The 27973-nt window shown below is 41.1% G+C and overlaps 2 protein-coding genes across 2 annotated transcripts; one reads left to right on the top strand and one right to left on the bottom strand.

Moving 5' to 3' along the window:
• Window positions 1-217: 217 nt before the first annotated feature.
• Window positions 218-5431, bottom strand: dhrs9 (dehydrogenase/reductase (SDR family) member 9). The gene is made up of 5 exons (XM_023981638.2): window positions 5295-5431; window positions 3611-3925; window positions 1264-1522; window positions 914-1077; window positions 218-685 (listed from the first exon to the last, which is right to left on the bottom strand). The coding sequence occupies exons 2-5, from the start codon at window positions 3921-3923 to the stop codon at window positions 462-464; spliced, it is 960 nt and encodes a 319-aa protein (XP_023837406.1). The 5' UTR covers window positions 3924-3925; window positions 5295-5431; the 3' UTR covers window positions 218-461.
• Window positions 5432-10640: 5209 nt separating this feature from the next.
• Window positions 10641-23584, top strand: abcb11a (ATP-binding cassette, sub-family B (MDR/TAP), member 11a). Its single transcript, XM_023980847.2, has 22 exons — window positions 10641-10768; window positions 10926-11097; window positions 11277-11401; window positions 11698-11872; window positions 11970-12083; window positions 12169-12279; window positions 12363-12488; window positions 12624-12827; window positions 12941-13111; window positions 13256-13457; window positions 13557-13629; window positions 13738-13873; window positions 13994-14158; window positions 14271-14375; window positions 14658-14819; window positions 14979-15182; window positions 18534-18775; window positions 18976-19132; window positions 19250-19447; window positions 20164-20370; window positions 20578-20724; window positions 22360-23584. The coding sequence occupies exons 1-22, from the start codon at window positions 10704-10706 to the stop codon at window positions 22558-22560; spliced, it is 3462 nt and encodes a 1153-aa protein (XP_023836615.2). The 5' UTR covers window positions 10641-10703; the 3' UTR covers window positions 22561-23584.
• The last annotated feature ends 4389 nt before the right edge of the window (window positions 23585-27973 follow it).

The following is a 27973-nucleotide window of genomic DNA, read 5'->3' as shown; positions in this document are numbered from 1 at the left end:
ACATAATACTATTGGTTGTATCCTTCAATGAGATTGGGTAGCTATAARCTAATCAAATGTATTTATACATATTTACATCAGCAGATGTCACAAAGTGCTTATACAGAAACCCAGCCCAAGTAGATCTAGACTAGAGTTTGGATTTATGGCCTAGAGACAGAATATAATTTACTGTATGTATCAAGTGGACACAATGAAAACATCTAAACCACTGAAACTCTTTCCATTACATTTTATTATCAGACCAGTGAAACACCGTACAAATACAAAATGTGATTAGACAAAATGCAAATCCCAACTCTGTTTAAGTTTGTAAACAAATGAATGTTCATTTTTCATTCATTGGTTGAATCAAATGCTATACTTTTTTTCTCATCGGAAAAAACGTATGGCATTTTTCTTGCTGTCCCGTGGGTGTAAATAAAGACTTGTTCTTACTTTTGGTCAGACAACCATTAACATTAAAGAATAGATCCTGTTGGTTTGGCCATATCTTTTAAGAGCATTTTGTCAGCGATCCAAGTTGGCATGTAGGACATTGGCAACCATAAGAACTTGGCATCCCAGCCAGGTGAGTAGCGTGTCCGAGGGTGGACAGCAGAGATGGCGTGCTCCATGCAGCTCACAACCTTCATCAGGTCCCCATCCAGCAACGTCGCAACATTCTTCTCCAATGTCACATTTGCTGGAAGAAAGGTATTACCTCCATTAACAAGCTGACGTCAAAGGCAGGCTTAACTTGCCCAGTTCATTTGCCCTGGGCAATCCCTGTCAGCCCGTTCTTAGAGTGCTTGTCATTCTGTCACACAGGTTTTGATAAACATATTTGCGTCAATCATACTACAGCAGCATGCACAGGTTCATCAGTATATTTGTTTGTTTAAAACAATGTAAACAATATTTTAAAAAGTACCTCTCTCTGGGTAATCATGTCCATATTGATCTTTGATTTCTTCAGACAGATTGTCCCACAATGTCTTCACATTTTTTCTCAGGAGATTTAGATCAGTCACACTTGTTTTGAAAAATCCTGGTTCAAGACACAGGACTTTAACTCCAAACGCTGACATGTTCATCCTGGAATTCAAACACAAAAATGTGCCACAACAAACATTAAAACATGTCTGCAATACAGTATCCATATAAAGTCAGAGCCATAGAGAATAATGCTCTGAGCATCACTATTCAGTTTGCTACAATTCTTGAACTCATTCAAATAAACGTGATACAGTATATTCTTAGACAAAAAGCCGGGACTCGCACCGTAGACTGTCATTGAAAGCCTCCACTCCATATTTTGACACACAGTAGGGACCGCCAAAGGCGCTTATCCTCCCAAACACGCTGGCCACATTCACCACCCTGCCCCTGGCCTTCTTGATGAGGGGCAGGACACTCAGAGTCACACCAATGACTCCAATAAGGTTAACATTCAACATGGACTTGTAGTCGTCGACGGTCATCCAGTCACAGGGGCCTGATGGTACAGAGACTCCAGCATTGTTCACCACAGCCCACAGACCTGAAAAAAACATTAAGGCAGACCATATAGTACAAACAAAATCACACACACAGCAGGACACAGGCTGTAGTCACAATGAAGGATGGAGGAAAACATTCCATGCCTACAAATGTCAACAAGTGCTTCCATGCCAGTTGTCACATGTGGGAGTGAGGTATCTTACAGTGAGAAAGGCCCAGTGCAGTCAAAAAACTGATTTTSCTGTGTTTTATATGTACAGTTGAAGTCAGAAGTTTACATAAACTCGTTTTAATGACTTCAACCTAAGTGTTTCATCCACTTCACACATTTCTTGGAAAATKAAAAGAAATCAGCCAAGACGGCAGAAAAAAAATTGTAGACCTCCACAAGTCTGGTTCATCATTAGGAGCAATTTCCAAACGCCTGAAGGTACCACGTTCATCTGTACAAACAATAGTTTGCAAGTATAAACACCATGAGACCACGCAGCCAACATACCGCTCAAGAAGGAGACGCTTCTGTCTCCAGAAATGAATGTACTTTGGGTGCGAAAAGTGCAAATCAATCCCAGAACAACAGCAAAGGACCTTTGGAAGATGCTGGAGGAAACAGGTACAAAAGTATCTATATCCACAGTAAAACAGTACCTATATCGACATAACCTGAAAGGCGCTCAGCAAGGAAGAAAGCCACTGCTCCAAAACCGCCATAAAAAAAGCCAGACTACGGTTTTGCAACTGCACATGGGGACGAAGATCATACTTTTTTGGAGAAATGTCCTCTGGTCTGATGAAACAAAAATATAACTATTTGGCCATAATGACCATCGTTATGTTGGAGTGAAAAGGGGGATGCTTGCAGCCAAGAACACCATCCAAACCGTGAAGCACAGGGGTGGCAGCATCATGTTGTGGGGGTTCTTTGCTGCAGGAGGGACTGTGCACTTCACAAAAAATAGATGGCATCATAAGGAATTAAAATTATGTGGAATTATTGAAGCAACATCTCAAGACATCAGTCAGGAAGTTAAGGCTTGGTCGCAAATGGGTCTTCTAAATGCACAATGACCCCAAGCATACTTCCAAAGATGTGGAAAAAATGGCTTAAGGGACAACAAAGACAAGGGATTGAGTGGCCATCACAAAGCCCCGACCTCAATCCTATAGAGAAATTTGTGGCAGAACTGAAAAAGCGTGTGCGAGCAAGGAGCCTACAAACCTGACTCAGTTACACCAGCTCTGTCAGGAGGAATGGGCCAAAATCACCCAACTTATTTGGGAAGCTTGTGGAAGGCTACCCCAAAATTTGACCCAAGTAAACAATTTAAAGCAATGCTACCGAATACTAATGAGTGTATGTAAACTTCTGACCCACTGGGAATGTGATGAAAGAAATAAAAGCTGAAATAAATCAATCTCTACTATTATTCTGACATTTCACATTCATAAAATAAAAAGTGGTGATCCTAACTGACCTAAGACAGGGAATTTTTACTAGGACTAAATGTCAGGAATTGTGAAAAACGGAGTTTAAATGTATTTGGTTAAGGTGTATGTAAACTTCCAACTTTAACTGTATATATTTCCACACTATGAGGTTGGATTAATACTGTGAAATTGTGAACATTATGATAATGCCCTTTTAGAGCTGTTTGAAAAGATCGCATGAATTCTCATACTGTTTTAGTGGGATGGCGTTTTCGGCCTGTCTGGTGACATCCAAAACTGTCTGGTGACATCCAAACCAGTCTACCAATAACAGCTAGTTTTCAGTTCTCCCCACTCAGACCACTCCCAGACAGTCCTAGCAAAAATCTTGCTTGAGAAATTGTTCTTTGCTAAGAAGCAAGTTGTTCCTTTTTGACTATTTGAATTTAAAAACAATCAGAGTAAGGTACTTAATTCTTACCCAGAAAGTATTTGATATCGAGATAATAACTGCTGCATTGGACCTTTAAGATGTTTGTGGTTGGAAATTCCATAGCAACAGTTGAATCTGACTCATAGTAATATAATTATTGAGTAGACCAACAGTCAGTCTAGATACTTGGATATTTTAAATACCAAAATGTCCAAGTATTACAAAAAGTTGCAACATTTGGCTAAATTGGACTTCAAAGACACACACCCTTCTCCCCAACCAAGGTTTTGATGAATGCTGTTGCTTTGTTGACACTGTCAGTGCTGATGACATCCAGGTGGACTGTGTTCAATCGTTCAGAAGACACCTTCTTCAGTTCGTCCTCCCCCTTCTCAGTGTAGCAGGCTGCGATCACACAGAAGCCCAGCTTGTCCAGATGTCTGGCCAGAAGGTTCCCGAACCCAGAGTCACAGCCAGTGATGTAGACATACTTCTCTCCTTTATTGGGTACTCTCGCGAGTTCCCTGTACCAGCGGAACACAAACCAAAAAGCCACCAGTCCAATAATGTACAGGAACATTTCTGAGAGGAAAGAGGTTCATTCAGATAAACATCATATGTTATCATATTAAAAATAAACATTTTCTATTTGCAAAGATATGTAATTGAAGGTTCATTGGGGGCATATCATATTATCTTCTATTTTACAGAGGAGCACAAACTAGTAGAAAAATCTATGCAATCAGTCCAATGGCAAAAACAGCAGAATCTTGTAGGATACTATTTTGCAAACCATTGACAAATTCTTGAGTAGTTTACAGATAGTAGGCCAAGAGCTATTGTGAAAAACAGTATATTTCCATCCATTTTAATTGGATTTTAGAAGCAAATTCATATCATATCTGCTGTGCTGTTTGCACTACGACATTTGTTTAAGTATTCAAGGTCTATTTACATTTCTCTGGTGTGCAACTAAGTTCTGCTAAGTGACTATCCTACAGCTAGAGCAGTGTTTCTTAATCCTGTTCCCTGGGACCCAAATGGGTGACAATTGTGTTTTTGACTTTGCACTACACACCTGATTCAAATCATTAAAGCTTGATGATGGTTTGATCATTTGAATCAGCTGTGTAGTGCKTRGGKAAAAACAAGAATGTGCCCAGGACAAAGGACAACTTGCCTACAGTAATTACAGAATATTTGATGACATGGCAGACAGTCTGATGACATGGCCATTTGAACATGAAGTGAGGCATGGAATTAGAGGAAACTTGATGGGTAAATCAACTTGGCTACAAAATATGATGCATTATTACAAAGTATTATACCTCCAAACTGATTAGCCTGCCCTATTACCTGGATCAACAAAACCACAAACTGTCTACATAACATCTAAAAGAATGATAAGATCTCCTGTTTACCATTTTAACCATGAATGATCTTTGACCACTATGGGTGATAGATTATGCCTAGTTTTTATTGAGCAAATATTATTCGGATAAATGCCTGAAATCTTCATACCACATCTACATTACTAGCCCCTGTTGCATACAAAAGTATATATATATATATATATATATATATATATATATATATATATACACACACACAACTTTGCGCCTCACATGACAGCAATGACCTCCAACACCTACGCATAAAATATGAACATTAATCAGATTCAGACGCCAAGACCTAAAAAAAATATATAAAAAAATAACCTCGTTATATTTCATCACATCTTTCAATAACCACGTCAAGGCGGTTAGCCCATTCTTTGAAAGATGATAAACATGAATGACTCGAATCACTTGTTCAGCAAACTGCAACTTTATCAGCTCGRCTAACCTTTGTCCTTTTAACCAAGCGCTTTTAACATTTAATGTTCATCAAAAACTGAACCGCTTGATTAATATCCTTTCTCAGACATGSCAAAGAAACACTGGAAACTTACCCCAGGCGACAGAATTGCGCTCCCCTAAGTACGCTTGTTGAGCGGCTGGTAATAGTGTAACATCAGTGACTGTCTTCCTTGTCCTAAAATAGTTTTTATATTCTCTGTGTTCTTTACCTTCCGGTGTGTGAATAAACTTTATTTAACACATTTTTATGGACGGTCGACGTACTCCATCTGCTGGACGTTATAAAAGCTGTAACTACACTTCAACCACAGCTGAAAACCAGTCGTTAATTTCAAATTTTCGATTTGCATCCTATTTATGTGGATGAGTGAAATATATATGTAAACACTAATGAAGTGTAAACATGACAGTGTTGAAATGATCACCTACTGYACCAAGTCTACTGGCCTACCATTCAGGTGTGGTGGGTATGCTGGTATAGGATGTTTTCATGATGGTATCTGTCTATAATGATAGCCTATGATTATCATAGATCTATCTTGCATCACTACCCTTATTCATTCAGGGTCGTCACTCTAGCTACATTGTGAGACACCCAGTGGAATGACTCACAATGACCAGTCCTGTTTTTATTACAGGCCATCTCAAACAAACCCTCTCAAGCTCCCACTTGATATGACTTATCATCAGTTACGGATGGTAATTAATAACCGGCTCTAAAGCAATACAAATTCCTGTCTATCCTGACAGCTGCCATCGCGGGCATTGACCTGAAACCATTCAGACTTTTGTAAAGGCCTGAGTTTGGTCAGATATTAAGATAATTTATAACAAAGAAATTATGAGTGTACTCTTGCCTGTTGAATGGTTTGTGGTCATAGGCACATCCTTAAAAACGTAGTTGTTGGGTTAATGAAGTATACTTGAAAAGAACAAAAAGGCCCATTAACTGAATATGCTCCAAATTACCACCTTTATTGACAATGTTTCGATTCAAAGCGATCTTCTCATTTTTAATATTAGAATCTAAAAGTCACCCCTGAGCCTAGTCCTGGTCTTATCGCCAACCTCTATGGCATATCCTGTGGCATTCAAACATTSACACATGGGCAATTCCACGGTAACGGAATTGCGCTGACACTTAAAATGAATGCCAAACAAAAAACATTGATTTCAAAGTTTAACAAACCATATAACTCTATGCACAAGGACTACTTTTAACAAATTTTCACTGAACATGTGACAAAAACACATTTACAGATAAAAATTTGATAACAGAATTCCGGTAAAATCTTCCTCAGTTTTTTTTATGTCCATGTTTTCCAAAAACACTTAAAAATATGCTCCAAATTAAGATTCAAAGATGTCTGCAGAAAGAATGGGGTGTCAGCTATGACATGACACAGTGACTTTGAAAAAAATCTCAAAGAGTGTGCAAAGCTGTCATCGAGGCAAAGGGTGGCTACTTTGAAGAATCTCAAATAATAAAATATATTTTGATTTGTTTAACATTTTTTKGGTTACTAAATGGTTCCATATGTGTTATTTCATAGTTTTGATGTCTTCCTTATTATTCTACAATGTAGAGACCAGCAAAATAAAGAAAAACCCTTGAATGAGTAGGTGTGTCCAAACTTTTGACTGATACTGTAGTTCAGAACAGTATAGTTCAGCACAATACAGTACATTATAGTGTTCTCAACTCTATTGTGGTCTACTGTGTACTGTACTGAATTATATTTTTCTTTACAGTACTGTACTCTACTGTACTGTCCAAACTTGTGAACCCAACTGTAGTTTGTGRCTACTATGATTTCCCATTGTAGCCGATTCAATTGAAGAAATTCCGTTACCAATTTTTTGCTAATTCCGTTACTGGAATTTTGAGTTTTTATAACTTAGTAATTCAAAATTGATATCAGTAAAACACTGTAACTAATTGATAGGTCTCCGTTTACTTGTTACTTCTGTGAACTTTCATTATCCTCCATCCTCATGAGGGAGAGAAATTAGAAAATATCTAAAAGATATGTGGGTTTTTGGTAACAGAATTTCAACTCACAAGGCAATGTTTCTTAAACTAACAGAAAGCAGGAACATTCCTCCAGAACTATAAGTGTTGATATTAGTTGGCAGGAGTCTTTTACTTCAACATTATTGTGTTTTGATGTATTTCTAATACCTTTTTGACTTTTCTGGTAAATGTTTTCTAAAACCCMTTTTCCATCTGTTTGACCAGAAATCAAAGCCTTTGCTTATTCCTAATTATTAGGATGGAAAATGGTTGAAAAATGGCTTAATTTCTCAAAAATATAGACTCTTGGCTTTCATTTGACACCCAATTTGACATGCTCATATGAACTTCACATGTTGGTGCTCACGAGCCCTTTAACTAAGAAGTGAACTCCATGCGTTCACACTATGACCTGATACTCATTAGCCTAATTTAGTCCAAGGTTGGGGAGTTATGTATCTCTGATTGTATCTATGTATCTCTGATTGATGGATGTTGCACTATATATTCTCTGTGTGAATCAGCTCTAGAGACTTACGGCCCATAGGTCATTACACTCATTTTACTATCCATGGTGTGGATATTYTATGGTGTGATTCTGTTATTAATGAATGTTATCATGGTGGCTCTGGGGGAATTAGCTGTACAGACTAACGACCTTAGGTCAGTCAGTACAATCATTTTACGACGTTCTGCTGTTGACATCCAGGTGATCCACACCTATCACTGGAACAGGAGAAGTTCTTTCAACAATCTGTTGACTTACATAGAAATAATCTTGATATAATTTACGTTTACTGCATTCATATTTTCCATCTCATTGAACATTCCTTCCATATTATTCAAGAGGCATATTTAAACATGTAATTCAGATATTTGGTGAATTTGATGCAAGCCATGTACTTCAGTATTCAAGTTTATTTAAATGTATTTATARAAATACAGCACATACTGCACACCTRAATCTTTCTAAGAGAACAAATTGTCAGACAGGTGTGGAGTAATGCTAATATTAATCAATGCATGGTTAAACGCATTAACTTATATTAACTCATTGATTGGACGAATGTACCTTTGCCTCACAAAAGCTCCTTAGTTAGAGACATAATGCTGATAGAACTCTTATCAGTCTAATGGAAGGGGAGATAGTGGGAAAGGCGTAGACTGAGAATAAGATAGGAATTTCCGCTGGTAGGAGAGATTCTTTATTGTTGGTAGTGACCAAATGGCTAGGATATCAGARGAGTCCTTGACAGGAAGACAAAACAGGTACGCTACAGTTTGCTCTTCATTCTATAGTAAGATAGGGAGGAAAGCATATATGAGAAATTATTCTTCTGCGTAGCTGAAGTGGATCTTCATGGTAGACATATTGGATATTTCCATATCTACATATCTTGTGTATTATGGTAATAATGCTCTTTATTCTGATAAGAAATGAGTCATACATGTGTTGAACTTGTTAGTAACTCTCTAAACTGATCTTTTCTGTGTTTTTCCATCCATGTACTGTAATTTACATATTTATATCTTWAAAAAAAWAACATTTCAGAATTTGTCAGGGTAGCTCCTTTAAAAAAAAAAAGAATCTTACAGAGATCCTATTTATTCTATGGTTTTTCTATTCAATAWTATGACTTTCAATTATCAAATGTTTTGTCCATATTATGTAATAGAGGACTTATTATATGGCTCTAATGGTGTTGTCAAGGATACAACTACTTGTCATCAAGTCCTTCATAGTCCAAAAGTCCTGATTCCGTCTATAGTCATGGCAAATARATAACACAACATTGAATTCCAGAGATGTTAAGATTGTTTTGTTAGARATTTTATCCCACAAAATGTGTTACCATAGAAGTTACATTTGGATGGCAGTACAGACAGTTCACTCCAGACTGTGAATGTATTTTTGCGGATGTTTGTGAAGAAGACTGAGCTAAAATGACCCTTCTCTCCCATTAGACCCAGCGAGGACGTGCCTGTCAGAGTTAAAGCTACAAAAATGAAGGATCCTATTTACTTGAAAAAGGTCACTTCTCTACAGGAGGACACTGACAAAGAATATTGCCATACAAAACCAGACAGAGAAGAAGAASGTAAGTGTCCCATTTCTTCCTGTTATACCACAAATACCATAACGTTAACATGATTATGCCCCAGTAAGAATTGAAATCATATTGTAGATCTCTTCTTCAAGTTTCAATTGAACTTTGACCTTTCTTTTTGAACAGAGAATGAAAAAGGGTAAGTGTCTGTTTTTGATTGGAATTGAAATAACAGTAGCTTCTTTTTTCTTCTTCTTTACTTTTCAAATAACAACATTTGATTCATACTCAAGTAAACTACATTCCATTCATTGCATTATTGCCCTCATTCACAGTTGAATGAACCTCACAAATGAAATCTGACTATATCTTATTTATTTTCTTCAACACTTTTTTCCTATACGGGTACTTTTCACAAAACTCTTCCAATTGTAACTTGGYTCTTCTTAGCATAATATCTATCATACCGCTATACACTTCTATCATCATGAAAGTATCAGATCAACTTTGATCATCACCATACAACAGCTCTTCCCATTTGATTGTTTCTATTGCAGAGATGGAAAGAAAAAAGAAAAGCTCTTGGATGTTGGATTCTTTCAACTGGTATTTATTTTTTATCCTTAAGATATTATGAATTATTATGAATTGTGATTAATAATGACTGTTTTTGCTATGATTGCACARTATTATATTTCCTTTTATTGGAAGAAAATGATGTAACCTATCTATTTGATCCAGTTTCGATTTGCAACATGGAAGGACACACTGATGATGGTAGTGGGGGGCTTATGTGCACTAGTCCACGGGGCAGCCTCCCCTCTCATGCTCTTGGTGTATGGCATGATGACGAACACCTTTGTGGCATACGAGCTAGAGGTCCAAGAACTGGCAGACCCCAACAAAACCTGCATTAACCACACCATCACCTGGATCAATGGCTCCATATTTGAAATAGCAGAGAACACAACGGTCTTCTGTGGGTGAGTTGACACTTTTCTATTGTGGACTATATTTTACTCCTGCGCCAAGGTTTTCTATGTCGATCTATTCACATTACTGTCCATGCTGATGCTGAAGGTCCTGATTAGAATGGAATGGGTTATGGATCCCAAAATGTTTACAAAAATATAKACAGTATAGCTAAGCATCCATTTTTTTTACAGGGTGGATATCGAAGCACAGATGACCATGTTTGCATATTACTATGTTGGTATTGGAATAGGAGTCTTGATTGTTAGTTATTTCCAAGTAAGTGGGTTAAACTTCCTGCTCAAAGGGCTTTCTTTCCATTGAGTCTTGCATCCTTCTTAACCTTCTTAATCTATAACCGGTTCTTCTAAACAAGCATTCAATCCTGCTCTGTGTAGATTGCCCTCTGGGTGTCTGCTGCTGCCAGACAGATCCAGAGAATCAGGAAGACTTACTTTAGGAAGGTGATGCGAATGGAGATTGGCTGGTTTGACTGCAATTCAGTTGGAGAATTAAACACCAGGATATCAGAGTAAGACCGAAACCCATGAATTATTTTCTACAGGGATGTGTGAATGATTGAGGGCATGTTTGGAAGATGTTTCTATAAATAAYCCTTATATTTTGGGTTTGACACATTCTAATCGGACCACAACAATTGTGTGATTGAACTTGTTCTCTCACCTCAGCGACATCAACAAGATCAACAATGCGATAGCTGACCAGGTGTCTATCTTCATTGAGAGGATCTCCACTTTCATCTTCGGCTTCATGGTGGGGTTCATCGGAGGATGGAAGTTGACCATGGTGGTCATCGCAGTAAGCCCACTAATAGGACTTGCTGCTGGACTAATGGCCATGGTGAGATGGGTTGAAGTCAATGTATTAAATCACTTTATTTGATGATGGTCACTCATTCTATTGTAACAGCCTCTTAGTCTGTTAGTGAGGTCTCACACCACCTTAGTAGATGTGTGAAATGTACTAGACTAGATAAACCAGACAAACCAGTCTGTCATCTCCACTCGTTCACTCCTCAGGCTGTTGCCAGACTGACAGGTCGGGAGCTCCAGGCTTATGCCAAGGCAGGGTCAGTAGCTGATGAGGTACTGTCATCCATCAGAACAGTGGCAGCCTTTGGAGGGGAGGACAAGGAGGTTGAAAGGTAACTTGAAATACTGTAGGATCTTAATTTGATCACCCTGTTGCCGRGAATATGCTGYACAGCAGGAAATGCAAACTTGTAGTGTATTGAAGGTTTCAAAAAGTCAATTCCACTTTAAAACAACCCCAACAAAAATGTCCATTAATTATAATGCACACAATAATTCACATTTCCTGTTGCTGCAGGATTATTTTCTTGCTGTGAGACACTGSTCAAATTAACCTTCCCTTCCCTGCTRACTTCAATGTCTTGGCACTTGAAAATTTGTTATAAATATGCATTTCACATTTGAACAGGTATGACAAAAACCTTATTGAGGCTCAGAACTGGGGTGTGAAAAAGGGGACGATCATTGGAGTGTTTCAAGGATACCTGTGGTGTATCATCTTCCTCTGCTATGCTTTGGCATTCTGGTATGGCTCAAAACTGGTCATCGAAACCAAAGAGCTATCCCCTGGTACTCTTATCCAGGTATGGCAACTCACATGATCAAATAATAAATATGTTTCCAATACGTAATAATAGGAGTGGTGAAAATGTACGGATGTCTTTGTATTTTTGTCTCCAGGTATTCTTTGGAGTTCTCATGGCAGCTATGAACCTGGGTCAGGCCTCACCATGCCTGGAAGCCTTCGCCTCAGGTCGAGCTGCAGCCAAGACCATCTTCGATACCATTGACCGGGTAAGGCCAGAATTTTWGAAAATATATGAACTAAGAACAATTACGTTTCAGTTATAAAGTATTTTATAAATCTGTTCACTTTCAGGAGCCAGAAATCGATTGTTTCTCAGAGAAGGGCCACAAACTAGACAARGTCACGGGTGACATTGAATTCCACAATGTCACATTTAACTACCCCTCTAGGCCAGATGTGAAGGTAAACCCTCTTCGCTCACTTTCTTTAACTTCAAATCATCCCCAAAAGATATCTCAATGTACAACCACCATCTGTTTACTTAGATTTTAGATTCTTTGAGCATGCTGATCAGAGCAGGAGAAACCACAGCTTTTGTTGGGCCAAGCGGATCAGGGAAGAGCACCACAGTTCAACTCTTTCAGAGATTCTACAACCCCAAGGAAGGAATGGTAATAAGGCTCAGAAGATACACCTATGTTTACTATCACATTATTACGGCAATATGGTTGGGACACAAAACGTATGACTAAAGCCCAGTACAAGATGTTATTGTGTTTGATGCACATAATGCTTCTCATTTATAGKTGACTTTGGATGGCCATGACATCCGCAGCCTGAACATCCAGTGGCTTCGCTCTCTGATTGGTATAGTAGAGCAAGAGCCGGTGCTGTTCGCCACGACTATCGCTGACAACATCCGCTACGGGCGACCTGGGGTCACCATGGACGACATCATCCAGGCCACCAAGGAGGCTAACGCCTATAACTTTATCATGGACCTCCCACAGGTACCACAGGCACACCTTTAGCAAATAAATACAATGTATTACTCTGATACTATCTCATACAAGAAACACATTGAAATGTCAAAATGAGAAAACGTTTGTCTGTGGTTATACAGAGGTTTGATACGCTGGTGGGTGAGGGTGGTGGTCAGATGAGTGGAGGACAGAAGCAGAGGATCGCTATTGCACGAGCTCTGATCCGCAACCCCAGGATCCTGTTGCTGGACATGGCTACCTCGGCTCTGGACAACGAGAGTGAGGCCATTGTACAAGAGGCACTTGACAAGGTGTGTGACTCCAAGACAAAATCGATCAATCATTATATCACCACAAAGTCAGTGCTTTGAATATTTGTTCCAGTTTTAAATCATGGTCTACCCATGTTGTAATGTTTACCTCAACTACAAAACGGATCATGTCTGTGATTGAAGGCTCGGATGGGCAGGACAACCATTAGCATCGCCCACCGCCTCTCCACTATCCGCAATGCTGATGTCATTATTGGGTTTGAGCACGGAAGGGCAGTGGAAAGCGGTACACACAATGATCTTCTAGAAAAGAAGGGGGTCTACTTTACTCTCGTTACCCTTCAGAACCAAGGAAATGACATGCCCAGTGACAAAACAAACAAAGGTAGGTCTGACATAAAGAGCAATTCATAATGATTCATTGTTCACTTTTGATAGAGTCTATCTGTATGGATGAAAATAACATGTTCATTTTCAATTTTAGGTCCAGACAATGAAACCATTGAGGAAGAAATCCTTCAGCGTTTCAGTCGAGGAAGCTATGAATCTGGGTTGAGGTGAACCTAATTGTCATGTCAGAACAGGCTTGTGACACTGCTTATGATTAACAATGATTCAGTGAAGCTAATTTGTAAAGCCTTTGTAATTCACTCTTTCTCCTAAAGGCAATCTCTTCGCCTGCGATCTCACACCCAGCTGTCAAACGAACTCATCCCTGATGCCATAACTGGCAGTATCAGAATTAAATCAGACAAATTCCTTGCCATAATGGAAAACGAGATGGAACCTCAAAGGTCAAAGGTATTGAGGTCATTCTATAAGCAGCCTTGTATTATCAGTTTTGTATTAGTGTACTTTATTCAATTTTCCCTCCTAATTTCTGAGAGAAATGAGTGTCCCTCATACAGTATATTCCCACAGCATTCCAAGGAGGAAGCAGAGGAACGTGTGGAGCCAGCACCAGTGGCTCGAATCCTGAAGTACAACAAGTCAGAGTGGCCCTACATGCTATTGGGATCTATAGGAGCTGCCATCAACGGCTCCGTCAATCCAATCTATGCTATCTTATTCAGCCAGATCCTTGGGGTGAGAGGCTATGGATTATGTACATATTAGTTGGGCTGGTAGTGATACTTATAGGTGTTGCTGTTCCATTAAATGTATTCCATTCCATCCATATTGTTGTTTTGATTTGCAGACGTTCTCTATACGTGACTTGGATGAACAGAGAGCGCAGATCAATGGAATATGTATCCTGTTCTGTGCTGTGGCGGTGACAAGTTTCTTCTCTCAGTTCTTACAGGTAGCTATATTGTACTGCACATCAAGCTGTTACATTCCATAGTAAGATGCTAACATTCAGACCACAGGAGGTTGGTGGYACCTTAATTGGGGAGAACGGGCTTGTGGTAATGACTGGAGCGGTATGAGTGGAATGGTGTCAAATACATGGTTTCCAGATGTTTGATGCCATTCCATTTGCGCCGTTCCGGCCATTCTTATGAGCCATTCTCCCCTCAGCAGCCTCATGTGATTCAGACAATAGGCCCTAGTAATGTGTGTAAACACTGTTGTTCTGTTTAAGGGCTATGCATTTGGGAAGTCTGGGGAGCTCCTGACCCGCAGGCTAAGGAAGGTGGGCTTCCAGGCCATGTTGAAACAGGAGGTAGGCTGGTTTGATGACCCCAGGAACAGCCCTGGAGCTCTCACCACCAGGCTGGCCACTGACGCCTCCATGGTCCAGGGGGTGAGTGTCAGGGACACATACCGTGGAACCCATTAGAACCATTTCTAACAAATTATGAGATGATCCAAAGGGGTAGTTTTGAAACATTTCCTTGTGCCTCACTGTATATATTTCTGTTTATGAAATGAGCTTGGAGAATTAATAGTATTTTCACTGCAGGCAACTGGATCGCAGATTGGGATGATTGTGAACTCCTTGACCAACATCGGAGCGTCTTTCATCATTGCGTTCTCCTTTAGCTGGAAGTTAAGCTTGGTAGTGGTTTGCTTTATACCACTTATTGGCTTGTCTGGGGTCTTCCAAGCCAAAATGCTGACAGGTTTCGCAAACGAGGATAAGAAGGCAATGGAAGCAGCAGGACAGGTGAGTTAAACACCACAAACCGATGCTGGCACTAAAACTGCACTCAATGAGCTGTATACGGCCATAAGCAAACAGGAAAACGCTCATCAAGAGGCGACGCTCCTAGTGGCCGGGGACTTTAATGCAGGGAAACTAAAATCCATTTTACCTCATTTCCACCAGTATTTTAAATGTGCAACCAGAGGAGGAAAAAAAAACTCTAGACCACCTTTACTCCACACACAGAGACGCGAACAAAGCTCTCCCTCGCCCTCCATTTGGCAAATCTGACCATAATTCTATCCTCCTAATTCCTGTTTACATGCAAAAACTAAAGCAGGAAGCACCAGTGACTCGGTCAATAAAAAAGTGGTCAGATGAAGCAGATGCTAAGCTACAGGACTGGAATATGTTCCGGGATTTTTCCGATGGCATTGAGGAGTACACACCATCAGTCACTGGCTTCCTCAATAAGTGCATCAACGACACCGTCCCCACAGTGACTGTATGTATCATGACACAAGGCGAGACCCAGACACAGACGGTTGGAGTCTTACAGTATTTAATAATCCAATAGGGTAATGGAAGAGAATGTCGWGGACAGGAAAAAGGGTCAAAACCAGTTCAGAGTTCAAGGGTACCGAAGGGCTGGCAGAATCAAGGTCAGAGGGCAGGCAGGATGATCAGGCARACAGGAAAGTAGTCCAGAGTCAGGCAGGGGTCAAAACCGGGAAGACTATCAAAAAGAGAATAGCAAAAGGAGAACGGGAAAAACACGCTGGTTGACTTGACAAAAATACAAGACGAACTGGMACAGAGAGACAGGAATCACAGGGATAAATACATTGGGGAAAATAAGCGACACCTGGAGGGGGTGGAGACAATCACAAGGACAGGTGAAACAGATCAGGGCGTGACAGTATGTACATACCCMAACCAGAAGCCATGGATTACAGGCAACATACGCACTGAGCTAAAGCGTAGAGCTGCCGCTTTCAAAAAGTGGGACTGAATAAAAAAWAAWAWATATTTAACCAGGCAAGTGAGTTAAGAATAAATTCTTATTTACAATGACGGTCTACACCGGCCAAACCCGGAYRACACTGGGCCAATTGTGCGCTGGCMTATGGGACTCCCAATCATGTCCGGTTGTGATACAGMCTGGATTCGAACCAGGGTGTCTGTAGTGACGCCTCAAGCACTGAGATAAAGTGCCTTAGACCGCTGCGCCACTCGGGAAGCTTATAAGAAATCCCGCTATGCCCTGTGACGAACCATCAAAYAGGCAAAGCGTCAATACAGGACTAAGATTGAATTATACTACACCGGCTCGRCGCTCGTCRGATGTGGCAGGGCTTGCAAACTATTACAGACTACAAAGAGAAGCACAACCGCGAGCTGCCCAGTGACACAAGCCTACCAGACAAGCTAAATTAATTATATGCTCGCTTCAAGGCAAGTAACACTGAAACATTTACATTACATTACATTACAACACTGAAACATGCATGAGAGCATCAGCTGTTCCGGACAACTGTGTGATCACGCTCTCCGTAGCCGATGTGAGTAAGACCTTTAAACAGGTCAATATTCACAAGGCCGCAGGGCCAGATGGATTACCAGGATGTGTACTGGCAAGTGTCTTCAATGACATTTTCAATCTGTCCCTGACTGAGTCTGTAATACCAACATGTTTCAAGCAGACCACCATAGTCCCTGTGCCCAAGAACACCAAGGTAACCTGCCTAAATGACTAGCGACCCGTAGCACTCACGTCTGTATCCATGAAGTGMTTTTCAACACCATTATCCCAGAAACCCTAGACCCACTCCAATTTGCATACTGCCCAAACAGATCTACAGATGATGCAATCTCTATTGCAGTCCACACTGCCCTTTTTCACCTGGACAAAAGGAACACCTACGTGAGAATGCTATTCATTGACTATAGCTCATCGTTCAACATCATAGTGCCCTCAGAGCTCATCACTAAGCTAAGGACCCTGGGACTAAACACCTCCCTCTGCAACTGAATCCTGGATTTCTGACGGACCGCTCCCAGGTGGTAAGGGTAGGTAACAACACATCCGCCGCRCTGATCCTCAAAACGGGGGCCCTTCAGGGGTGCGTTCTCAGTCCCCTCCTCTACTCCCTGTTCAATCATGACTGCATGGCTAGGGACGACTYCAATACCATCATTAAGTTTGCAGATGACACAACAGTGGTAGGCTTGATCACGACAATGATGAGACAGCCTATAGGGAGGAGGTCAGAGAGCTGGCCGTGTGGTGCCAGGACAACAACCTCTCCYTCAACGTGATCAAGAGAAAGGAGATGATTGTGGACTACAGGAAAARGAGGACCGAGCATGCACCCATTCTCATTGATGGGGCAGTAGTGGAGCAGGTTGAGCGCTTCAAGTTCCTTGGTGTCCACATCACCAACAAATGATCATGGTCCAAACACACCAAGACAGTCGTGAAGAGGGCACGACAAAGCCTATTCCCCCTCAGGAAACTGAAAAAATTTGGCATGGGTCCTCAGATCCTCAAAAGGTTCTACAGCTGCACCATCGAGAGCATCCTGACTGGTTGCATCACTACCTGGTATGGCATCTGCTCGGCCTCCGACCGCAAGGGTAGTGCGAGTACGGCCCAGTACATCACTGGGGCCAAGCTTCCTGCCATCCAGGACCTCTATACCAGGTGGTGTCACAGGAAGGCCCTAAAAATTGTCAGACTTCAGCCGCCCTAGCCATAGACTGTTCTCTCTGCTACCACACGGCAAGCGGTACCGGAGCGCTAAGTCTAGGTCCAAAAGGCTTCTTAACAGCTTCTACCCCCAAACCATAAAACTCCTGAACAGCTAATCAAATAGCTACCCAGACTATTCGCATTGCCCACCCCCGCTTTTACGCTGCTGCTACTCGCTGTTTATTATCTATGCATAGTCACTTTAACTCTACCTACATGTACATATTACCTGAATTACTCGACTAACCGGTGCCCCCGGACATTGACTCTGTACCGGTACCCCTTGTATATAGCCTCGTTATTGTTCTTTTAATGCTGCTCTTTAATTATTTGTTACTTTTATTTAAATGTTTTACCTGTCTATTTTTTACTTAACACTTATTTTTCTTAAAACTGCATTGTTGGTTAAGGGCTTGTAAGTAAGCATTTCACTGTAAGGTCTACACCTGTYGTATTTGGCGCATTTGGTTTGATTTGAAGATAATTCAATAATGGTCCCTAAAAGGGTTGTTAGAACATTTCTGTCAAATGAAAGGACCTCGTACGAGGCACTGGTCCAGAGAGTGTTATTCACTTAAATTTCAATTTAGAGACTTGACAATCTGCCTTCTCTCGCACAGGTGTCCAGCGAGGCTCTAGCCAACATCAGGACCATCGCAGGGCTGTGCAAGGAGAGCACATTTGTGGATACATATGAACAGCAGCTGGAGGCTCCGTATAAGTCTGCCAAGAAGAAGGCAAACATCTACGGCATCTGTTTTGCCTTTGCTCAGTGTGTTATCTTTATGGCGTACGCCGCCTCCTTTAGATACGGAGGCTATCTGGTCAGCTCTGAAAGATTACATTACCTGGTGGTCTTCAGGTACATTTGTTTCTTTTGCTGAATGTTGTGCATTTAGTATTTACAGTGACATACAGAAAACCTGTGAATAACAATACTSCATATAGGTCATCATCATGTTTACTGTACATTTTCAAAAACATACCCATTTAAGCTGTATTTCTGTCCTAAAAGCTTACTGTATTATCAAACAAATGCCAATGTGTTGTGCATATCCSCAGAGTGATCTCTGCCATTGTGATCAGTGGGACGGCACTGGGAAAAGCTTCCTCATTCACCCCAGATTATGCCAAAGCCAAGATTGCAGCTGCCCAGTTCTTTAAACTGTTGGACCGAGTCCCCAAAATCAGCATGAGTCAGATAGACGGGGAGAAATGGGTGAGAAAAACATGATTGTTTATTCAATCAGACATTTTCAGTACAAGTGGAAAAGGATCATTATTCACATTGACATCAAACATGTTGGTGTGTAATAATGCCATGCCCTCTTTCCAGGATGATTTCAAAGGGGAGTTAGAATTCATCAACTGCAAGTTCACATACCCGACCCGGCCTGACATCCAGGTGCTAAATGGACTACTGGTGTCTGTGAAACCGGGCCAGACCCTGGCCTTTGTGGGCTGTAGTGGCTGTGGGAAGAGCACTAGTGTGCAGCTGTTGGAGAGGTTCTATGATCCAGATGAGGGCAGAGTGGTGAGTCCTCAGACCAGACCCAACTTCATTTACATGACCTTACCTCAGTGGAGGCTGCTGAGGGAAGGATGGCTGATAACAACAGCTTGAACGGAGCAAATKAAGTGGCGTAAAAATAAATAAATCTGGAAACCATGTGTTTGATAGCATTCCACTAATTCCGCTCCAGCCGTTACCACAAGCCCGTCCTCCCCAATTAAGGTTCCACCAACCTCCTGTGCTTTACCTTATCTGCCATGTACACTGAGTATACCAAACATTAGGAACACCTTGATACACACGGGAAACTGTTGAGCGTGGAAAACCCAGCAGCGTTGCAGTTCTTGACACGAACCTGTGCGCCTGGCACCWACTACCATACCCCGTTCAAAGGCACTTACATTTTTTGTCTTGCACATTCACCCTCTGAATGGCACACATACACAATCCATGTCTCAATTGCCTCAAGGCTTAAAAATCATTCTTTAACCTGTCTCCTCCCATTCATCTACACTGATAGAAATGGATTTAACAAGTGACATCACTAAGGGATCATAGCTTTCACCTGGATTCACCTGGTCAGCCTATGTCATGGAAAGAGCAGGTGTTCTTAATGTTTTGTACACTCAGTGTAGATGGAATCACAGGTACAATTCATCAAGTGTGCCYACAGTGCCTGCCAAAGTCTATTACTATTATTTGTATTTACAATAAACACTTCCTTGTTCCCATTTCAGTTGATCGATGGCCGTCCATCACACACTGTCAACGTGCCCTTCCTGAGGGCTCAGATTGGCATCGTCTCCCAAGAGCCAGTGCTGTTTGACTGCAGTATTGCTGAAAACATACAGTATGGTGATAACACCAGGAACATGAGCATGGAGGAGATTGTTGATGCTGCAAAGAAAGCTTATCTCCATGACTTTGTGATGACTCTGCCAGATGTGAGTAAAGGAAGTGAAATTGTACTTTGTAATTGTAATCTTTGTAATACGTCTATGTCACACTATCCAACTTCCATTTATACTGTGAAGAATGTAAAAAAATGAAACATGTTATTGTGGCGGAACATGATATTTTCTTCTGATACTGTTCTCTTCATATTGTAAGTAGTGTACTAGACACTCCTGTGTTATCTTTGACTCTGGCAGAAATATGAGACTCCGGTTGGCGCCCAGGGCTCCCAGCTCTCCAGAGGGCAAAAACAACGCATCGCCATCGCTCGGGCAATAGTCAGAAACCCTAAGATCCTGCTTCTGGATGAGGCCACCTCTGCATTGGACACAGAGAGTGAAAAGGTACCCATAGACCAGACCAATGTACACTGAACAAAAATATAAATGCAACGTGCAACTATTGCAAAGGTTTTATTGAGTTACAGTTCATATACAGAAATCAGTCAATTTAAATAAATTCATTAGGCCCTAATGTATGGATTTCACATGACTAGGAATACAGATATGCATCTGTTGGTCWTATATACCTCAAAACAAGGTATGAGAAAAGTATCTGGTGTGACCGCCATTTTCCTCATGCAGYGTGACACATCTCCTTTTGCATAGAGTTGATCAGGCTGTTGATTGTGGCCTGTGGAATRTTTTCCCACTCCTCTTCAATGGCTGTGCAAAGTTGTTGGATATTGGTARGAACTGGAGCACRCTGTCATACACATCGATACAGACTATCCCAAACATGCTCAATGGGTGACATGTCTGGTGAGTAGGAATTGTGTACAGATCCTTGCAACATGGGGCCGTGCATTATCATGCTGAAACATAAGGTAATGGCGGCAGATGAATGGCACGACAATGGGTCTCAGGATCTCGTCACGGTATCTCTGTGTGTTGACATTTCTATCGATAAAATGCAATTGTGTAGCTTATGCCTGGCCATACCATAACCCCACCGCCACCTTGGGGCACTATGTTCACAACGCTGACATCAGCAAACCGCTCGCCCACAACGTCATACCCTGYCATCTGCCCGGTACAGTTGAAACCGAGATTAATCTGTGAAGAGCACACTTCTCCAGCGTTCTACTGGCCATCGAAGGAGAGCATTTGCACACTGAAGTCGGTTACGATGCCAAATGCAGTCAGGTCAAGACCCCGGTGAGGACGACGAGCGAGCAGRCGAGCTTCCCTGAGACTGTTTCTGACAGTTTGTGCAGAAATTCTTTGGTTGTGCAAASCGACAGTTTCATCAGCTGTCYGGGTGGCTGGTCTCAGACAATTCCRCAGGTGAAGAAGCCRGATATGGAGSYCATGGGCTGGYRTGGCTACACATGGTCTGCGGTTGTGAGGCCGGTTGGACGTACTGCCAAATTCTCTAAACGACGTTGGAGGAGGCCAATGGTAGAGARATKAACACTAAATTATCTGGCAACAGCTCTGGTGGACCTTCCTGCAATCAGTATGGCAATTGCACGCTCCCTCAACTTGAGATGTCTGTGGCATTGTGTTGTGTGACAAAATTGCAMATTTTAGTGGCCTTTCATTGTCCCCAGCATAAGCTGCACCTGTGTAATGATCATGCTGTTTAATCAGCTTCTTGATATGCCACACATGTAAGGTGGATGGATTATCTTGACAAAKGAGAMATGCTCACTAACAGGGATGTAAACTAATTTGTGCACAAAATTTGAGAGAAATACACTTTCTGTGCATATGGAAGATTTCTGGGATCTTTTATTTCAGCTCATGAAACACTTTACATGTTGCATTTTTATTTTTGTTCAGTATATATATATCACCTCTTGATTATCCTTTCTATCAGATGAAYCACTCTATCCACAGCTCAATGATGCATTTGCTTAGATATTTTCTTAGCATGCCATGTACTGTATTACATTAGAGAGAATATAGAATGTCCTTATGATGAAAACAAACACTTTCAACTGAACTTATTTTTAACATTGTGTTTTCCAACTACAGACAGTGCAGGCGGCTTTGGATGAGGCCAGACGTGGACGCACCTGCATTGTCATTGCCCACAGACTGTCTACCATCCAGACGGCAGATATCATAGCCGTCATGTCCCAAGGTGCTGTCATAGAAAAGGGGACACATGAGGAACTCATGGCTAAGAGGGCTGCCTACTACAAACTAGTCACAACAGGGGCTCCGATCAGCTAAACCTGAGTAGATGTAAATGTTCTATAGAGGGGACGCTTTATGAGRAAATGGAGTTTGTCACTAACCAAAGTACATAAATGTGACATTTTTGAAAGAGTAACTATGGAAAAAAACATAAAAGTCCCTGGGGTGGAAAGGCTATATTTGCTTGATATACTATGTATTTACTTAATGTCTCTTGAGTCTTTTTGATATGATATTATACACTGAGTGTACAAAACATTAGGAACACCTGCTCTTTCCACGTCATAGACTGACCAGGTGAAAGCTATGATCCTTTATTGATGTCACTTGTTAAATCCACTTCAATCAGTGTAAATGAAGGGGAGGAGACAGGTTAAAGAATGATTTTTAAGCCTTTAGACAATTGAGACATGGATTGTGTATGTGTGCCGTTAAGAGGGTGGAAGGGCATAATGTTTTTTACACTCATTGTATATGGCCATAGAGATMAATTGGGTTTTATTTTACAAAACAGATGGAACCTTTAAAGTAATTAGTTCAAGTAATTTGTAGTCCAATGTATGCTTTTGCTCAAGAAGGTTACAATTATTGATATGAATCATATCATCTGTCACAGATTTAAATATTTATTTGCATTCATTTGTTTACAGAAAAATATATTTCCTTTTATTAACCTTTGAGAGACTGAATGTTTAGTGTTTGATCTTTTGTCAAATAGGAAAATCCATGTCATAACAGATGATTAATTTTATTTCATTCATACAGATACATTATTAGTTTAAAAATKKAATTMTTTGAAAGGAAAGCTACGTACACTGGGAAACGTAACTTGTGTTGTCCTTGAGAAAGTGATAGTGTAATGCTGATAGGGTGTGCTGCAACCCTAAACGACAGATAACATCCGGCAATGTTTTTTTCTGTTGCCCTTTGTTGCATCTAATTTATTTCTGTCCTTTCCTTGATGGAAAAAAAAGACATTGAACCATCTACTTGATGGATATCTAACGGAATAAATGAAGGATGAATTGTATGTATAAGGTACAATTCTCTGGAGTCTAAATTCTCTCTGAAATATTTCTTATGTGACCTCTGGATGAAGCTGTAGTTTATCATTAATTTGCAGTCTTGAAATGCCGAACACAATTGTGTACTAAGTGCTGACACACCCTTCACAAACCACCAGGTCATTGTACATACTTTTTGGTATAATTAGGCCTACAGTAGAACCAGGATCTTTCACAAACAATGTACTCCACAAACTCCATTTGCCAAGTGATTAGTCAATCAATATATTTATAAAGCACTTTTCACATAAGCAGATGTCACAAAGTGCTATACAGAAACCCAGCCTAAAACCCCAAACAGCAAATAATGCAGATGTAGAAGCACAGTGGCTAGGAGAAACTCCCTAGAAAGGCAGGAACCTGGGAAGAAACYTAGAGAGGAACCAGGCTCTGAGGGGTGGCTTCAGAGCCTCTTCTGGCTGTGCCGGGTGGTGATTATAAGAGCACATGGCCATTTAAGGCCAGATTGTTTTTCAAGATGATCAAATGTTCATAGATGACCAGCAGGGTCAAATAATAATCACAGTGGTGATAGAGGGTGCAACAGGTCAGTACCTCGGGAGTAAATGTCAGTTGGCTTTTCATAGCTGAGCATTCAGAGGTCGAAACAGAAGGTGCGGTAGAGAGAGAGAGAGAGAGTCCGGTGAACTTGTCAGGGTTCCCTAGCCGCGGGCAGAACAGTTGAAACTGGAGCAGCAGCACGACCAGGTGGACTATGGACAGCCAGGAGTCATCAAGCCAGGTAGTCCTGAGGTATGATCCTAGGGCTCAGGTCCTCCGGGAGGGGAGGGAGAGAGAATTAGAGGGAGCATACTTAAATTCACACAGGACACCAGATAAGACAGGATAATTACACCAGATATAACAGACTGACCCTAGCCCCCCGGCACATAGACTATTGCAGCATAGATACTGGAGACTGAGACAGGGGTGGGTCAGGGGACACTGTGGCCCTGTGGCCCTGTCCGACGATAGCCCCAGACAGGGCCAACCAGGCAGGATATAACCCCACCCAAACCACTAGAGGGATATCAACAGACCACCAACTTACTACCCTTAGACAAGGCTGAGTATACCTAATTGATCTCTATGGCCATATACAATGAGTGTAAAAAACATTATGCCCTTCCACTCTCTTAATGGCACACATACACAATCCATGTCTCAGTTGTCTAAAGGCTTAAAAATCCTTCTTTAACTTGTCTCCTCCTCTTCATTTACACTGATTGAAGTGGATTGAACAAGTGACCTCAATAAGGGATTGTGGCTTTCACCTGGATTCACCTAGTTAGACTATGTCATAGAAAGAGCATGAGTTTTATACACACAGTGTACAGTCCTTCACAAAGCAATATAAAAATAACATGCTCATAGATGTGCCTACCTCTGGCATCCCAGAATTGAGCTGCCATAAAGGCCTCTGGTAAAGTTGAGTGCTGATGTGATTATTATATACCAGACAATCGAAGAGCTCATGGCATGACCGGGAGGCCTGCTTTTAAGTAATAATGCCAGAGAAGCTGGTGTTTGGAGGATATATTGGCACGGGTGTTGTTAGGCCCTAGACTAGGTCAATATCCTCCAAACACCGGCTTTGAGGGCATTATCACTTTTATACAACGGGTTACCAACATTTTGGAATTGGCAACGACCCAGTCGTTTGTTCTAAATGTTCCRTACTGGCTGGCAACATTCTTAACCCTTGCTTGCTAGCTAGCCAACTACGGCTAACTTACAGTCACGTCAAACAGTGCAGCCAGAATAACAACAGTATCTGCATTTGCATTTGTTTAAGCTGTAAAGACTGCAAACTAGCTGCACTGTGTTTCGTTGTACCTTTTAAAAATGATTGAAACAATTCATGATTTCGACTGGCTGAGAAACGCTGCCTGCCTGTCTGTCTYATTCCGACCCCTTCACGTTCATTACTATGGGAGAGCTGGAGATCGAATTTGAATATTGAAAACAGTTTTGCAAATGTCRGAGACAGACAGCAAGGTTTATACAAATCTCCGCTGTTGAAAACTAAATGTTAGTCTAAAAGTAATGTGAGAATGTCTAGATGCTTTTTATAGTGGAGATCAAGTTTATAAATTGCTTGGCTGGGCTGATGAGACAGTGGATTGCGGATTCAGATGGAACAGAGTAAATAGGCATTCATAGATTTTGCCGGTGGTAACTTGTGGAATAGACACCGGCTGTAATACGCTTTTAACCAATCAGCATTCAGGTTTAGACCCACCCATTGTATAAATAMAAATAAACACTGTTTATCTATCATACAAGCAGGACATTCACAAAGATAAAATTCAAGTTCACACAACAATATATCAGACAGTTGTGCCATTTTGTAAGCCATTACATAGAATTATCTAAGAACTGAAAATGTAATGATTGACTTTCAATCTCTAGAATTTATGATCATAATGATTGACAGACTGGAAATTACACTGACCTGGTCTTGTTTCACAGGTAATGTGGAACTGCTACAGCTGAGGGAGTGAATTATTCCGGTAAAAGACAGTTTCCTGCACCCACCAGTATGGCCACTGGCCAAACAGAATACTAAAAACAAGAGACAGTCAGATTAACATTTATATAACAAGACGTGTCCCCTAAACAGAAAACATGATGATTTTATAAGCATCTATAAGGATACTGTTACATAACTTACATAACACTCTCTCCCTCCCTTTACAAATTATGGCAGTACAAGTATAAAAGATTAGGTGGAAACAGTCTCCAATAACTGCCCCAAATATCATCTTGGTGCAGACAATTTGGCCAAGTTGGAACCACAGAGGGAAATCGAGAGAAAATATGTGACGAGGGTCATCCACAGAGGTCATGAAGTCAAGGAACTCATGGTAGTCTCTGTAGTTGCTTTGGAGGTGCTGGGTCACCAGCACCCCACTGCTGTGGATGAGGTCCATCTGGAACAACAGGAACAGCTGCTCACTCGGCCATAACTACAGCACCGTGTGTGTGTGTGTGAGAGAGAGAGAGAGAAAGAGGGAGAGAGACAGACAGACACAGACAGACAGACACAGACAGACAGACACAGACAGACAGACAGACAGACAGACAGACAGACAGAGAGACAGACAGACAGACAGAGAGAGATGTCTTTGAAATACCATCATAAATCCTTCAACTGCTACGGCAACGAGTGAATTAAATGCTGCAATTAACTTTAGTGAATTATTAACAGAAAATATTTACAAAAGAATACATAGGAACAGAGCAGCATTGTACATCAGGAYGCACAACTGCAACACATTTCAACTTATACTGTAGAGTCTTCCTCAGGCAGCATTGAAGGCATGTTACACAAAGTTGTTTACAGGACGATTGTGTGTACATTTTCCACAGGCTATTACTTGTGTTAGTGAAATATCAGCCATTCTGTCCACCTCTGAGGATAGTGTTCTCCCGCAAATGCACAAGTCGAACCACTGGGATCCATTTACTGATTTATTACATCATTTTCCCATTCAGTGATTCTCTGGTGGGTTAATTGAACATTGCAACAACAATGGGTTTCTAATAGTAAAGTAAAACATTACAAGATGTATTATTAGTATTGTTTATTATTAAAAGTAATTTTTTGATTTGAACCATAACCCTAAGATAAGTGGTTCTCAATCCTCTCCTCGGGAACACCCAGACATTTCACAATTCTGTTGTAGCTCTGAACTGCCACACCTGATTAACTAATCGAGGGCTTTATGATTAGTTGACCAGTTGAATCAGGTATGCTGTCTGAAATAGTTCAAACATTATTTGCTGGGGGTCCCAAAAGTAAAAATGTTTCTCTTATTTTTACCGACTGAAGAAATATCAACCAGATGGTCCAGTAAGAGCACTGGGATACCTAATGAAAATGGAAAATAGTTAACAGGCCCTTTTTCCAGACAACCTCCAGGGACTTAGCTGGTACTATGATAAACCAGTCACATTCTGTTAAGGTCCCCAAAGCACATACATCCCTGGGTCGCTCCTCTTTTCAGTTCGCTGCAGCTAACGACTGAAACAAGATGCAAAAACCACTCAAACTGGACTGTTTTTATCTCCATCTCTTCATTCATAGACTCAATCATGGACACTCTCACTGACAGTTGTGGCTGCTTTGTGTGATGTATTGTTGTCTCCACCTTCTTGCCTTTGTGCTGTTGTCTGTGCCCAATAATGTTTGTACCATGTATTGTGCTGCTACCATATTGAGCTGCTGCTATGTTGTTGTCTTAGGTCTCTCTTTATGTAGTGTTGTGGTGTCTCTCTTGTCGTGATGCGTGTTTTGTCCTATATTTTTATTTTTAATCCCAGCCCCCGTCCCCAAAGGAGGCCTTTTGCCTTTTGGTAGGCCGTCATTATGAATAAGAATT

The sequence above is a fragment of the Salvelinus sp. IW2-2015 genome, linkage group LG36, assembly GCF_002910315.2.
Source record: "Salvelinus sp. IW2-2015 linkage group LG36, ASM291031v2, whole genome shotgun sequence".
Classification (NCBI taxonomy): Eukaryota; Metazoa; Chordata; class Actinopteri; order Salmoniformes; family Salmonidae; genus Salvelinus; species Salvelinus sp. IW2-2015.
Note: the sequence above shows the minus strand (reverse complement) of the source record. Positions and strands in the feature narration are given on the sequence as shown.